General features: G+C 41.6%; 1 protein-coding gene across 10 annotated transcripts; it reads right to left on the bottom strand.

Annotated features, from left to right (window-relative positions):
- Positions 1-195: 195 nt before the first annotated feature.
- Positions 196-14,620, bottom strand: csde1 (cold shock domain containing E1, RNA-binding). Of its 10 annotated transcripts, none has more exons than XM_017411314.3 (22): positions 14,473-14,620; positions 11,796-12,514; positions 8,847-9,035; positions 8,073-8,271; positions 7,839-7,948; positions 7,057-7,143; positions 6,802-6,899; positions 6,646-6,727; positions 6,386-6,514; positions 6,174-6,299; positions 5,882-6,097; positions 5,577-5,744; positions 5,314-5,496; positions 5,136-5,147; positions 3,587-3,694; positions 3,245-3,426; positions 3,036-3,157; positions 2,834-2,953; positions 2,564-2,742; positions 2,317-2,480; positions 2,081-2,213; positions 196-1,634 (listed from the first exon to the last, which is right to left on the bottom strand). In XM_017411314.3, exons 3-22 carry the CDS (start codon positions 9,012-9,014, stop codon positions 1,587-1,589), a joined length of 2,634 nt encoding a protein of 877 aa, XP_017266803.1. In that variant the 5' UTR covers positions 9,015-9,035; positions 11,796-12,514; positions 14,473-14,620; the 3' UTR covers positions 196-1,586. The 10 variants fall into 10 exon arrangements, with proteins under 10 accessions (XP_017266803.1, XP_017266795.1, XP_017266798.1 ...); XM_017411306.3 differs by having other exon boundaries at positions 6,805-6,899; positions 7,782-7,948; XM_017411309.3 differs by having other exon boundaries at positions 5,604-5,744; positions 7,782-7,948.
- Positions 14,621-14,940: the final 320 nt, after the last annotated feature.

Here is a 14,940-nt window from a genome sequence, read left to right on the forward strand (position 1 = left end):
ATTAATATTTTTGTTTTTGTTAAATAGTCTTCAACAAGGTTATTTCTTAAACTGATCTGAGTAAATAATTATATTGGTAATTGTTTTTCTTTGTCCCTAAATGATTATTCTTTAAGGCAAACAGCCACAGAGCTGACTGTTTTTTTTTTGAGGAAAACCCGAGTTTCAGACGTTGTGAAATGAGAGAAGTCGTCCTTCATTTTCATAAAACTTTAATTCAATTGTTTCATTCAAGACCATTAACAAAAGTACATGAGAACCTCCGTACGCGGTTCAACTGAAGCTCGTTTGATCAAAGAAATTAGTTTGGACTAACTCGATGTTCTGAGGCACGACAGCTCACCCATCTCGTCTCCAGAGAACAAAAAAAACAAAAAAACAAAAAAACCTGACATCCTGATTCAGAACGCTGATTTAAAGGAAATCTCGGAAAGTTTTCACCCTCCTCCTTATTTTAATTTAATTTATTTCATAATGTGAAGTATGACGGTCCACCCAGAAAAAAAAAAAAAAAAGCGCAAACATTACATATAGTATAGTTCAACCCACAGGTTCGAGATGCATATCCGTATTATTTCTACAAGGAAAAAAAACAAACAAAGCCACCCTAAGATTGTTTTCAATAATTTTATGGTTGGCTGAAAACAGAATATATTTCATTTTTGTTTCTTCTTCTTTGTGTTTTTTTTTTTTTTTTTTTGCTTTTATTTAATTTTGTTTGTAGTTTTTAGGCACCTTATTCTTACTTATTCAATATTAGCAGATCAAGTTTCCATAGAAAAAAGCAAAAGTGTGTGCAAGAAAAAGGAAATAGTAACAAAAAAAAACAAAAAAAAACAACAAAAGAACTGCAGATATAAGATGCCACAAGGAATTCTGCACCTGGGAAAAACGTGGAGCGTGTGAACACCCAGCAGGTATCTCAAAGGCTCTAGACTGGTAAAAGTAAACCCCATCGGAGAAAACTACATTCACACACACGCCTCACACACACACACCATGCTTTCACTTCAGCGTCTCAGTAAAGCGTTTTAACTGCAGAGGAGAAAAAAAAAAAAAAAAAAAAAGCTTGCACGTACGAGAAACGCGATCGTCCTCGTGGCGGGAACGTCGCGTTTCGTAGGAAAGCGGAGGAAACCCAATGATGAAGCGATGAACTGAAGGAAACAAAGACGAGGGCAGCATCGGACGCTCATTTACTCAAACTAACCAACAGGTTACAGGTGCAGAATTCCAGACGATCAGGACATGAACAGCCACACAGACACAGAGGGACGAGGCCCTTTAGAGACAAACACCTCCATCACACACTGATCACTTCTAGGACACGTCACACACTCAGACCCTCGTCTTCACTGCAGAATGAAACCGTAGAGAACATACATGGAAGGCAGGGAACCATGGAATACAAAAAAAAAAAAAAAAAAAGAAAAACGACAGACGGGTTCCCTTACAGGTATCAATGAGAGCAAAAAATTACACATGCCAATTCCTGCATGCGTACGTATGTTTCATAGATGAGTCGGTTTTGGAGCTCGTGTCACATCAGCTTCCCTTATCGCCTAACGGGGCCGGTTCTGTATTGCTCAGTCGATGACACCGGGCTGGCGGGTCTTGCGTTCCACACTGAAGCCCTGCGCAAAAGAAAAGAAAACTTTTTTTAACCAAAATGTTTCAAGTTTACAATTTTTAATCAGTTTACATTTTTAATCAAAAACAAGCTTGATTATCTTCATTCACCGGATGGCTGCAAGTTTAACTGTATTAAATGACCAATTTCCCTAAAGGACTAATATACTGGAAAGACCGCATACTGCTCTTCGCTTTTCATGCTAGAGATTTAATCTAGCATTATTTTAAGATGAGAAATTACAGAATATTAGCAGTTTTTTGGTCAAACTTTGGAAATAAAATTTAAATATGAGCTCATGTGACGTGTTGAAGACGACTCGGCTAGTACCACGTCAAATTTCAGGTCATAACCTGTAAAAGTGATCAAGTTACAGTCATTTTTGTGTTTTAGGAGGTCAGTTGGCTGTGGCAGCCATATTGAAATGAGCCATCAACGATCGGAGCGTACCTTTGAATTGTCAGGACCACGCGGCTGTCTGACGATGACCAGGCGAGGAGCGCTGGCGTCATCCAGAGTGATGCTCTTCAGTCGGTTCACCAGGCGGTCGGGACGAGGCGTCGCCACCGGTTTAGGACCCTCACTGTCACATCAGGGGGCACATTCATGATCAGCTGAATAAAAGTTAAAGGTTTTGCTAAATTTATTATGTTGTCAGCATAAGGCCGTAGAGTCCTGGTCCATACCTGACTCTGCGCACGTTACAAGCGCTACATTTTCCCGTGCGCTGATTAAAGACAACGGCGAATTCCACCTCGTCTCCCGCCTGGAGCTCCACGCCATCCTGCACTTCTTTGACATGGAAGAACAGCTTCTTGCTCTCACCCACTTCATATGTGATGAAACCAAACTGGGGGTGGGAGAGAGGGAGAAGTTCAGGATTTCCACGACAGGAGAGTCGAAACAAGCCGACTGGAGACAGACGAGCCTCACCTGGTCTTTAACACACTCCACTGGGGCTCTGCGCTGAGGGACAACATTACAGGCCATCTTCTGACCCGTTTGGGTGACGGTGCAAACCTGGAACTTTACATGCTCTCCTTTCTGCAGACAATCTGATTTGCTCGTCATCCCCATGATTCCAAAGGGATAAGTAGGCCCTTTTCCTCCACCTAGGAAGGGCAAAATAAATCCCAACAAAAACAAATTTAATTTCTGCCCCCAGATTAAGCAGCATTTGTGAAGTCTTGTGTTTCCACCGACCTTCCTCGATGACTTCAATAAGGCCTTGGTACTCTGTCTGGGAGGGGTCCACACTGCGTATGGGACGAATGACTTTCCCTGCCATCACCGTTGCACCGACATCCTCACCAGCACCATTCACTAAAACGGAACAAACACTTTTACCTGGAGACCTTTAACTCCTGTCAAAATAAGACACAAATACATACAAAAAGGCACAAACCTCTTGTATCTACAGCCATCTTTGTAACCTTTTCAGCACTGACTTTGTTTCCTTTTCCTTTAGAAAGGGTGTACTCCACTGTGTCGCCCAGCTCCAAGTTATCCACGTCTCCACACATTTCACTGACAAAAGTAACACAAAGAGACTTTTATTAAATCAGGTCATAAGGATCTACATCCTCCAAAACCATCTCAGGAATAAACTCTCACCTGTAATGAAAGAAAACCTCTTGGTCGTGATTTGCTGTTTCAATGAAGCCAAAGTTATCTTTGAGGGCAGCAACAAAGCCGTGCAGCCTCTTGGAGTTGGAGTTGGCGTTCCGGTTGAGGATCCTGATGCTCACGGCGCTCTGCTGGCCCGTTCGCTTCACTTCATTGATCGAGAACTCCACCTAGAGGACAAAAGCATCTTTAAGTCCCACAGCAGCAAAAACTACAGCGCTGAAAGCAAAATTAGGGCAACAAAAAAGGAAGGGATAACAGTTGACATGTACAAAATCCCTCCTGCCCTTTTCAGATCAGCAGCTCAGAGATGATAAATCCAACAGATACCTTGTCTCCAACCTGAGGGTAAGATCCTCCCTCCAGATCCTTGGCATGAAACGGCACAGTCAGCTTCACTCCACAGTCTTCATATGCAAGCACTCCTTCCTCTGTTTCCTACAGGAAGGGAGACCGGTCAGTCCACATTAGCTTTGCATTTAAAATGAGCAGCAGCAGGACGGAGAAATGACCAAACGCCTGATTCTCAGGAGGGGAAACGTACAACGGGAATGGCCCAAAACAAAAAGCACTAAATTAATTCAGGTTACAGGAGAATGTGGAGCATTAGGAGACTGGTCTGTAAAACCAACAACAGAACAATATTTTATTTTAGAGCAGCACAGCTGGTTAGTATTAACTTAACAGGATCAGCTCTGAGTTAAAACCTACAACTTAGGGCTGCATAATTAAACTGACTATTTATACAGTAAAAAAAATTCAACTTTAACGAAAAAGACTGATTAAATGTTAAACTATGATGCAAGAATCTGCACACCTAAATTAAAAATGTTATTCTCCAATATTCTTAAACAGGGTTTCTGCAGAAATTTAATGTTTAATGACGTTTTAAGATTTAATGCCATCAACAGTTTTCTTAAATGCCATTTTTTATTCATAAACTAGTACACATTTTATATTTGTTTTGTTTTACAGAAGAAATTAAAATAATGTCTTTTAATTTGTAATCTTTTCCTTCATTTCGAACTGAGGCGAGCATCGCAGAACCAAAACAGGCGGTGCCAGGCGTTCAATAATTATCGTATTTCTACGATGACTTTGCTCTCTGTACTATCAATAATTCAAAACATCCCATAAAATCCTTAAGAACTGACAGAGGAAACTTTTAGGGCAGCTGCCTTGGAACCAGAAGGTCACGCCCAAATGTCACAGTGTCTGTCCGCTGCTCCACGGGTTTGTATCACGTTTGATGGGTCAAATACAGAGAACAGATTTCATCTCTGTAGGAGTCATACAATTAGAACATAAAGCACTTTCATTTCATTTGTAGTTTTAAACGTTTTAAATGTTTACTTCAGCCCATTATTTTACATATATTTACACTTGACCATCATGGGCTGCAGCCATGCTATAAACGTCTCGTCTTTCAGCCACTTTTAAGGCCTTAAAGGCCTTAAAATGAGCTAAATTCATTTAATAACTTAATGCTATTAAGAAACTGTTAAAATTACTGTTTTATTTATACTGCGCAGCCCTACGACTCACTGACTTGGTGATATATTTAAGTGTTAATTGGTGATCAAACACCATGCTGTCAACTACAGATATAATCAAAGATAAGAAAGGGGCGGAGAGCAACAAGTAACCAACCTTTTCTACAACTTTCCCCTTAAAAATAAAACAAACAAAACATTAGACAGCCAAGTTTGTACATGTTAGCTGTAGAACTCCAAACATTTCCTGTTTTTTAAACTGGTCAGCCGAAGTGTAGGAATGGAGGAGTTTCTTATTTCATACGTCTTATATTCAACTAAGTTTCTCAAGGAAATAAGCAGCTTCTTTTAGGAGACATGTAGCTTCATGCAGGTCTCAGTCCTACCTTGTCTTTTTTCTAACCAAAGAGAAGCATGAAGAGGAGGAGTTCATCGAGGAAGAAAACAAAAACCAAAATTAGAACTAAAGCAGGAACTAAAGAGGGGCAGATGAGGAGCGCTGAGAAACTATAGGTTTATAATAAAACAACGGGGGAAAGACTAAAGCGAAAAAATGTTGCTCACATTTGTGCAGGTTTGTACCTTCTCCTTGCCCTTCATCGGACTTGCGTTCTTGTTTGTGGCTCCGACGAGTTCCTTCTCCACCACACCCACAAAACGCTGCTCAGACTGGGTGTGGAAGGACACGGTTCCTTTAGGAAGCTTCTTAATGCGCACGGCGTGGTTCCTCTGAGCCGACAGCATATCCTGGAAGCAACACTGGCTTTAGCTTCTTGTGGGCCGGTAGTCAGAATGTGCTCACTTTAGCAATAACAGATAATACATACTTTTGCGAAAAGCTTAACAGAACCTACAGGCACAACAGTGAACTCCACTTCATCTGAGATATGAAGCTGACTCTCCTCCAGGACCTCGCTGAAGTGAAAGAACATCCTTGCGTCTCGATCCACGCACTTTATAAAACCAAAGCCATCGCGGATAGCCGCGATCACACCCTAATGCAGACAAACATTACATGATTAATCACACAAATAATCACCTGACTCGATGTGAGCATCCTTTTATTCCAGGTCTTTTCAGTCAGGACACAATGACAGCTCAGGGAAAAAAATAAAATAAAAAATGTTCTCACCATTTCACGGGTCTCCTTGGTGAAGTTGAAGGTGTCTGGGAGGATTTCGATGTTGGTGGCCCTCTCGAGTTTATCTCTGCGATCGGTGGAGATGTTGAATTGAATGTGGTCTCCCTCCAAAAGCGTCACCTTGGACTTTGTGTCCTTCTCGCCAAAAGGCAGTTCCTTGTCTGCAAAACTGATCCTTGCGCTGATCCGGCCAGGTAGAGGGTCATTCTGCAGAAAGGGAAAGGATTAACGAAGGCCAAAACACAGTTCCTCATCAGTCAGTCAGGTTTTTAATTTTACTTGCCTGATTCTTTGAGGGAACTTTGGGAATAACTTTGACAACGGTGCCTTCGAACTGCTCAATGCTAATGTCCTCAAAGATGACCATTCCCTGGGGGAGCAGCCTGACATCTGTAGCCACTTCCTTCCCCTGGAAAATGACACAAGTAGAAACAATCAGGCATTTCGAGGTAGGCAACAGCTGTGTTCGATAGTCACATTTGTGAAGGGATTTACATTTCTGTCTTTGATGGTGAACTCAACATCATCTCCAGCCTGAAGAGCCTCCAGATCACCTTTAAACTCGCTGTAGTGAAAAAAGATCTCCTTCACCACATCTGCCCTCTCGATAAAACCAAAGGCCTCCTGAAAGAGAACAAGGTGCAACAAGCTGGAGATATAGGTCCCACTTTAGATTCCTGACTCTCTAAAACTAAAAAAAAAAAATCACCATCAGAGACATTTTATGACATTTACATAAAAATCAGTGGCCCTACCTTTGTAGCACACACCACACCCTGGCACCTCGCCTGCTTTTTCTTCACCAGCTGAATATTGCGGGCACTCACTGCCCCAGTACTAAAACCGAGCAAGAAATGATGACAATAAAGCACGAGCCGTTAGGATTACGCCAACACTATGTTCAGACTTACTGCTTGTTGGTTTCCATGTAGAAGCTGACTTTGTCGCCCGTCTCCAGATGGGAACTGGCCTCCACATCATCGGGAGTATAGGTAAGATAAAACACTTCCTGTACAGAGAGCAACAAGCAGACTTTGTGATTAAAGAGAAAATCATATTAAAAGGATGATTAAACATCTAACATTCAGTATGATAAATTATACAATAAAAGCACATCGAAGCAGCTGTTTAGCCAAATGAAGGTGTTACAAAAATCCACTTCTTACCCCGTTTCTTTCATAACAAACACTGCCGGTGGGCACCTGACCAGGAGCAGACTTCCCATCCAAATGCATTGGGATCGAAGAGACAACCTGCAGCAAAGGTAGAACATTTAAGGTGCAGGCCACAGATAACACAGCCCTGTCAATCTGATCAGAATATTCACTGAAATCACACAAAGAAACTTGTCTGAACATATAATGGATGAGATGATACAGAAACTCAAGTGATAAGTATGAGCGTGATCGTACTCCTCGTAACACGTGATTTGAACACTAGCAGGTTTTATTTGTTGATCAACAAGTTTGTGAGGGAGTGCACAAGACGAATGCATGCTGAGCCCAACATTTTACACTTTGACTTGTGCATTCACATTTTAAAAATCGCATAATTTGCATTTTATGATTTGTACACCAATGACTGAATCATGTAAGTCTGGCATTGATCAGCTCTGCCTAAATCTTCTGAAGTGACGACTGATCGGTCAAAACTAAACGGGCTCAAAGTTGTGTAGCACACCTTTATTCTTGTGATTAGTTTTAGTTTGAAAAATGTAACAAAAACATACTGATCACTCGATCAAATCTGTTCAATGAACTCCACTAAACGCACACGCCAAACAACATAAAGCTGACAAATTTTTATGTAAAACATCATGCAGGATTAGAGGGTAATTTGAGTAAAGTTGACAGACAAGGACATAACCAAAAATAAAATGGTGTTCCTTAACTGGATGAATATAACCATGCAGCACAGTAAAGGGATAGGCGTGCAGGTCTGGCCCCACCTGGCCCGAGATGCGCTCCTCTGGCAGCACTTCTGGCTTTATCTTTAGCAGCTTCACTGCTATGGGCTTGCCAGTGCGCCTGTCAGAGGATACCTCAAACTCTACATCATCTGTTGAAAGAGAGAGAAAAAAAAAAAAAAAAGGGACAAAAGTTAGAAACTAATTCAAGTTTAGCTGGAATGGGGAAACGTTAAATTCGAAAAGGCTGATTTTAATGCAAACAGAGCCTCATACCTCCGATTTTAAGCTCCTGAAGGTTGCCGTTGTACTGGGAGCAATGGAAGAAGAGACGAGCCTGGCGTTCGGAGCACTGGATGAACCCATACGAAGCCAGGAGCTTCTCCACCACGCCAGTCTCTCTGAGGCCGGGCCCTGAGCCATTTGCAAAAGCAGTGTGTCCGTTGTTATGAAGCATGCCTGGGTCGAAACTCATCTGGAGAAGAGTGGGAAGTTTTAAAATGTGTCCGACAGATGTGAATCAATATAAAAACACAAGAAATGGGCAGGAAATACAATTCAATGCATTTTAAAGCCAAATTAAACAAAAAAACCAAACAAACAAAAAAAACATGCAAATGCTGCAAAAATCAGAGGACGTGGTAAAAATTAAAGGCACATTAGTCTTCTGGGGTAATCTTGTCATCAGTAGTAAACATCAGTTTCAACATATTGAAACCCACGACAAAATATCAAAACTGTGGCGCTTTTCATGCAAGAAATGCCAAAATTCGCTCAAACTGTTGAATTTTTTAAATTTCCCTTTAAAACTAAAGCATCGCAGTACTGACAAAATGAGAACTCATGCAGTTCTGGTTATGCAAACATTAAAACAGTTCACCTTCCTAGAACTACCAACAGCTAAGTGATTATACTAGAATATAAATTAGAAAATGAAATCTTATATTTCACGTTTTACCTCCTGACCCCATAACCATGCTGTTAGCAAAAGTCACGCAGCACACCAGAGCTCCCAGAGCCGCAGTCAGTTTGGACAACACTCCATCTTACTGATCTCTGATACAACGGAGTCCGCTTGTATTTTTTACATCCCGGGTGAGGGTGGCAAGAGACGGAGGCCGAGCGGGGTATGGGAACGGGGCCGGTAGAGGCATTTGGGTCTGAGCCAGCGTTGCGGGCAGCTGGCGGTTCAGACGAGCCCCTTTCCATTTTTGACATGGGGGACAGGGTGGGGACGGGCTGTTGAGAAGGGCAACAGCTTTAAAAAGAGCATTTTATTTCCACCTTTGAATTACTTCTAACAAGCTGCTCATACCTTAATCAAGGAATAGATTTTTTTGTGGCATATATATGTAATACGCTGTCCAACAGACACCATTTTTCCAACTTTTCAACTTGAGGTCTCCGTTGTTTACCAATTTCATAATATCCCAGCAATAATAAACATTTTTGCCTACTAATAATTCCTCAAAGCCCTTTATGTGTTAATCACAACTACTAAGAATCGAAACTTGTTCAAACACAAGACCCAAAATCCAAACGGTCACCCCGAAAAGCAAAACACCTACAACCATAATCCTGCAATAAAAGTATAAATACATTCAAACAAGAAGTCTACAGAGAAAGCAAAGAAGAACTAAAGCCAGCTTCTTGGCACAGTCACTTGGGATGAAGTGGTTTAGGCGCAGTGTTGCTAATGTTACTCAAATAAAAGACGACTACTGAAGATGAAGACGGTTCAAACAGCGGTGCATCTACAAGTGGACAGAGAGCTGGTGATGGATTATGGGGTATGAGGGGGATCCCAGAGCAGCCTCTCTTCTTAGATCCTGTTCTGGACTATCACAAAAAGAAACTCTTCGCAAAAGAAAAATAACAAACGAAGGCAGGAAGCTTTGGCAAATTTTGGCTTTGTTTCCAGTGTGGCATATAATCCCAAAAAAGGCAATAAAAAATTAGCTTTTTGCGCTGACGAGTTTAATTATTTCTCAACCAATCGATGTAAGAGTTTGGCGTCTTTCTGAAGTGGTATAAGCAAGGCACGTGGAAGTAAGGAGGACTTCCAACATGATTTGCCACCTCTGACCATGAAGTAAGGCAGACAAAATATGGAGATAAGAAAATTAAAAGCTCTCCAGAAAAACAAAGAACTGCCATATTCTTACAAATCTCATCCCCAAAACACCCCTCACCCTGCAACATAACTGAGTAGAGGCTAGTCTCGGGAGCCCGTAAAAGATGAAAAGAGATTAGGCCATTCATAGCAAAGATGCAGGGCAAGGTGGGTGGATGGGTGCTCGATGGGGTGGGACTTGTAGAGGAGAAGGGGAAAAAAAAAAAAAAAAAAAAAAAAAGGCGGGAAGGAGAAACTTACAGATCGGCCATATGGCGACAGGCTGAGTCCGACAGGGGAGGTACTGCTCAGGTCGGCACTAACAAACGCGGTAGGTGGCGACGCAGGCAAGGTAAACTCAACAAAGCCTTTCCAGGGGCTGCCCATATTTTCCCATAAACTCGAGCCAAACTTGCTTGAGCACTTGCGGAACTTGATAACTTGTTTGAATTTTCGCTTGACTTAAGAAAAAAAATTGTAACGTAACCACCCAATGATACACCGGCGGACGTCTGCAAGGGTGAAGAGAGGAACAAACATAATGGGTAATGAAGATAGGACAGCCAGTGTGCCAAGTGTCACAAACAAAATGAAAAAAACAAAAAGCTGTGGCCTTCAATTTGAAGGGAGGTTGAAACGGCAATAAATTAGAGAGGAAATTACTCAAACGACAATAGGAAGAGGGTGAAGTTGTGTGTGGGAAAGCAATCCAATCACTGTTTGATGAAACCGAATCAGCAGTTTAAACACATGAAGTGGGTGGTGACAGATCAGTTCAGCTTGCTAAGGTGACAACGACACATCGGGTAGAAAGAGAAGTTCAACGCCCAACTCTCTGCTAGGAAGGCGTGCCAATCTGAATAAAAACCTGAAGATGCTGCTTTTTAAAAAAAACTCAAAATGACTTAAAGACCAAAACCAGTTTCAAAGGGAAGGCAGAAATCTGAACACGTTTGGTAAAGTTAGATCAGTGGAATCCAATCCTGGTCCTGGAGCGCCACTGTCCTGCATGTTTTGGATGTTTATCTTGATTTGACACACCAGACTTCTGCAGAACTTTAAAAACCTGCTGGAGAACATCTAAAACATGCAGGATGGTGGTCCTCCAGGACCAGGACTGGACATCACTGAGTTAGATGCTTAAATCAAGATAAACTGATATTTGCGTACTTTGATTTGTAAAGAACTTCTGCACTGCTGTCACGAATTGTTGCAGGAGACCAAACTGATTCAATAATAAATCTTCAGTCTGTTTCTAAAACAGCTTTTTTTTTACGAAGTAAGGAGCTTAAGGTGGTATTGCACTGATCTGTGGCTGACAGGAGGCCTGTTGGTTGAAAAATTTCTTAAAGTTGAGAGAAAATGTGTGAAATCTTTAGCTGCAGTTTCACTGAACTGAGTGTTTGGGGTAAAGTGAGTCACGTGGTTGTGTTTTGAGCAGCTAGTTTTTGTGTCCACTGCTCGTAAAACTGTACTTTTAGCCATGCACGTTATTTTGTTGCCGACCTCTGCTTGTTTTGCTCCCGTGTTTTACTGTTTATTCTGCCAGAGTACACATTTGAAAATTAGATGAGCAGACCTGGATCAGTTTTTCAATAATTACTATTCATCATTAATGTGGTTTTTAGATCCAGACACTTCCTTCGGGCTAAGAGCTCCCGTGCAGGAGTCAAAATGCAGCTCTGGAACTCTTGAGACAGGTCGGACTTTGTGACTATTTCAAGAGAAAAGTTGTGTTTTTTTTTTTTTTTTACACATATTCAAATCTCAAGTGACCAGGCCATTCAACTACTCGCAGCCCAGTGAGATACCACCTTAAACAAAAGGCTTAAACTCTTTAAACATGGCAGATTACGTGCTATGAAGGTGTAGCAAATAAGACTCACCTTTACAGGTTGATTTTCTCTTTCAGTTCTCTGGATCCTGGTGATTTCGCAGACCTCTTCACGCACACGTGCACACACTCTCACACACAAAGTTTAACTCACTCACACACACACACTTCTAACAGGTTTCTTGCACAAGTTCTAGATGGTTGCATAAAGTAGAAAAAGAAAGAAAGAAAGAATTCGGGAGAAATCTAGCACACAAAAAGGCAATCGCAGGTGCAATAACACTGCTTAGAAAAATGACAAAGAAAACAGGGAAGGGGGGAAGATGGGGGGGAGAACAGTGGAAGGGAACAAGCAGATAGCAGCCCACTCTACACCCTGGTGGTGAGTCGGCAGCGTAGTAAGGATGAGGAGGGCTAGGAGCAGCGTTGGGACGTGTGCTTTGTCAAAGCTGTTGAGTAGGCACAAACTTCTGGTTTCAGATCAGTTATCTTCTCAGAATATGCTTGGACGTGGGATTGCTTCTCTTCTCTCTTGTTTCGGTTGGGCAGATGTTCTTTGGTCGTTTCAGGATTTGGTTCCTCGTGTTGTTCTTTTTAAAAATCCTCGAAGTGATCCTTGTGTTTTTTTGTTATTATTATTTATTATTATTCCTCCCGTGCGTCTTCGGAGTTGCAGATTTTGTTGGGAGGTTCGTCTTCAGTTCCTTTGTTGTGATCTGAACTTGAAGCAGTTGCGGATGGTACAAAAATTCAGTTCGGCTTCACTTCATACTGTCGGGGAGGAAGAAGGCAGATCTGGTTAGATAACGAGCCCACCGCTCTGACTTTAGACCTACTTTTAAATAAAGGGTCGTTTTTTACAGTTTAACAAAAAGACTCAGTGAAATAATTTCCCCACAGATGTTTGGTAATACGGGAAAATACCAGGAAGCTGACAAGTAGTCATGAGCTGAAAATATCCTTAATTCAAGGAAGACTCAAGACTTCAAGATTTAAAGCAACGTTACAAAACAAGGCCCTCTGTTTCGCAAATCAATCTTTAACCGTTTTACACACCGGAGTCCAGATGGGGCAAAAGTTAGGAACAAAAAAAAGAAGCAGCAGCCTGGTTGTACCATGTGTACGTATTTGTTTAGTTAGAAACCCAACGAGTAGAGCAGAACCTTGTTGACCCAAATACCCGACTCCGTAAACAAGCTGGCCGAGCCCTCCTACGACACACGATACACCGCTGTGACGGTGTCGCAATGATTCAGCCCTGCGTCCCGAGAGGCCACGATGACAAGCCTCAGCTGAGTTTGTGTAGCTTGTTGTTTTTGTGGGAAATCTGTTGCACCTGCATACCATGTTCTGTAATGTCTAACGCACAGAACTGTTAAATGGCAGCACAAAGGGAAAAAAATAAAATAAAATAAAATTATTCACAGATGGGTTGCAAGTGTGGTAAAGGTTAAACAGAGGAGCCGTTTGTCTTCCCCCTGTGAAAACTGCCTCAAATAAGATTAAAATTACAAAGCAGGAAAAGGACTGCACCCTTGTCTAATCAAATTGAAATTACTGATCAGGCTGTTGTTTGTTAAATGACAAAATAAATGAAGGGCACGGAGAAGATCAGCTGGACAACAATGTCCCTGATTATGTCCTGGTCTGAAAAAGCAGCTCTCTGACAGGGACAAACATGTGACTTCCCGGCAATCCGCTATTCTCGGCAGGAACATGGCCTGTGCCGACACGCTGCGGTGCCCAAACACCACGGAAATGTCACCATTTTAATTTAAAAAAAATAAAATAAAAACAAAACTACCAAACACGCCTCGCAGCAGGCTTTCTGCTTGTAAATAAACACGGTCGAGGGATAAATCTGATCGTCTTAAAGGCCTAATTTAGGACCTGCTAAGTCCTGAACCCTTCAGGTGTTGGCTACCCTGTGAAATAAAATTAAAAATACACCCAACTGCGCCATTTAAAACACGGCTGGAGGGTTTATTTTAGGTCCTACAGCTGGGAGATTCAAAATTTAAAAAGTTTGCGCAATTTAGTAAGATATTCTTGAAGATAAAGTATAAATGTTGATAAGGAGGAGTAAAAACGTGCCTTAACTTGCTTGATCGGCACTAGTAACAAAAAGAAAATATAAATTTAAATTTGCGTGACGATCCTTGACATTATACAGGAAAATTACCCAATAAGATTAAAATAGATATCTGGAGAGATACGACACTAATTAGGGGATACATTACAAATGTATCCTTGTAACTAGTAGAGGTTTTTGCGAAAAACGGCGAGGAAACATCGGTGCTAACGGCACCAAGATCGGGAAAACAAAGAAACTACGTGCGCGGCTTTAAGTTCCGCATCCGTATCTAATGGTAATAATGATTAAAAATAATAACAATAAAGATTATAAAACACAAAAGAGGCGTGTGTTTTGGTACGGTGGAGTATGTTTTTTAGGAGCGACGACACCGAGGCTGTTAACCGTTAACAATGTCGCTCGGTCGTTTGTCGCGTTAGCTCGTTAGCTAGAGCACGCGCTGCTGCTGCCTGGCCCGAGGAGGAGAGAGAGAAAAAAAACAGGGCGCCCCCACCCAGGCCCCGACACCGAGCGAGACACAACCCGCTCACTTCAACGTATTCACCGACTGTTACGGGGTAAACGGGTTCCTTTACATCAAAAAAATCAATTTTAACAGTTTCGCAAAAGAAGGGAAACCGTGAAAAAAACTCACCCCAACAGCTTTTAGCACTGTCACCAGCGCCGCTAGAAGCAGCACGGCACATTACGTAGTGATTTGGGAGACGGCTCCCGCGATATTTGACAAAGGCTTAGCGCGACGTATGCGTCAAGTTAGGGCGTCGCGCAATGGTTTGTGGGAAATGTAGGCAACAGCCGGTTTTTCAAACTGAGTAACAAAAAAGGGCCAAAGTTAAAAACTTTGACAAATCTCAATCAATATTTATTGAAAAAAATACATAAATTAAACTTGGATTTAGATGTAATATGTCAAATACCTTTTTCCAGTTACATATCACATAGATTTTGAAACAAAGATACTTTAATGAACAATACCATCAGCTTTTAAATTATTTTTTCTTAGTAAAACATTCTATTAAAACAACTGAAAAGCCATCAACAAATCTCCGATCACACAGCTCTAACATTTAACTTTAAAACAAAAAGAAAGCACAAAAGCAAA

The sequence above is a fragment of the Kryptolebias marmoratus genome, linkage group LG8 (genome assembly GCF_001649575.2).
Source record: "Kryptolebias marmoratus isolate JLee-2015 linkage group LG8, ASM164957v2, whole genome shotgun sequence".
NCBI lineage: Eukaryota > Metazoa > Chordata > Actinopteri > Cyprinodontiformes > Rivulidae > Kryptolebias > Kryptolebias marmoratus.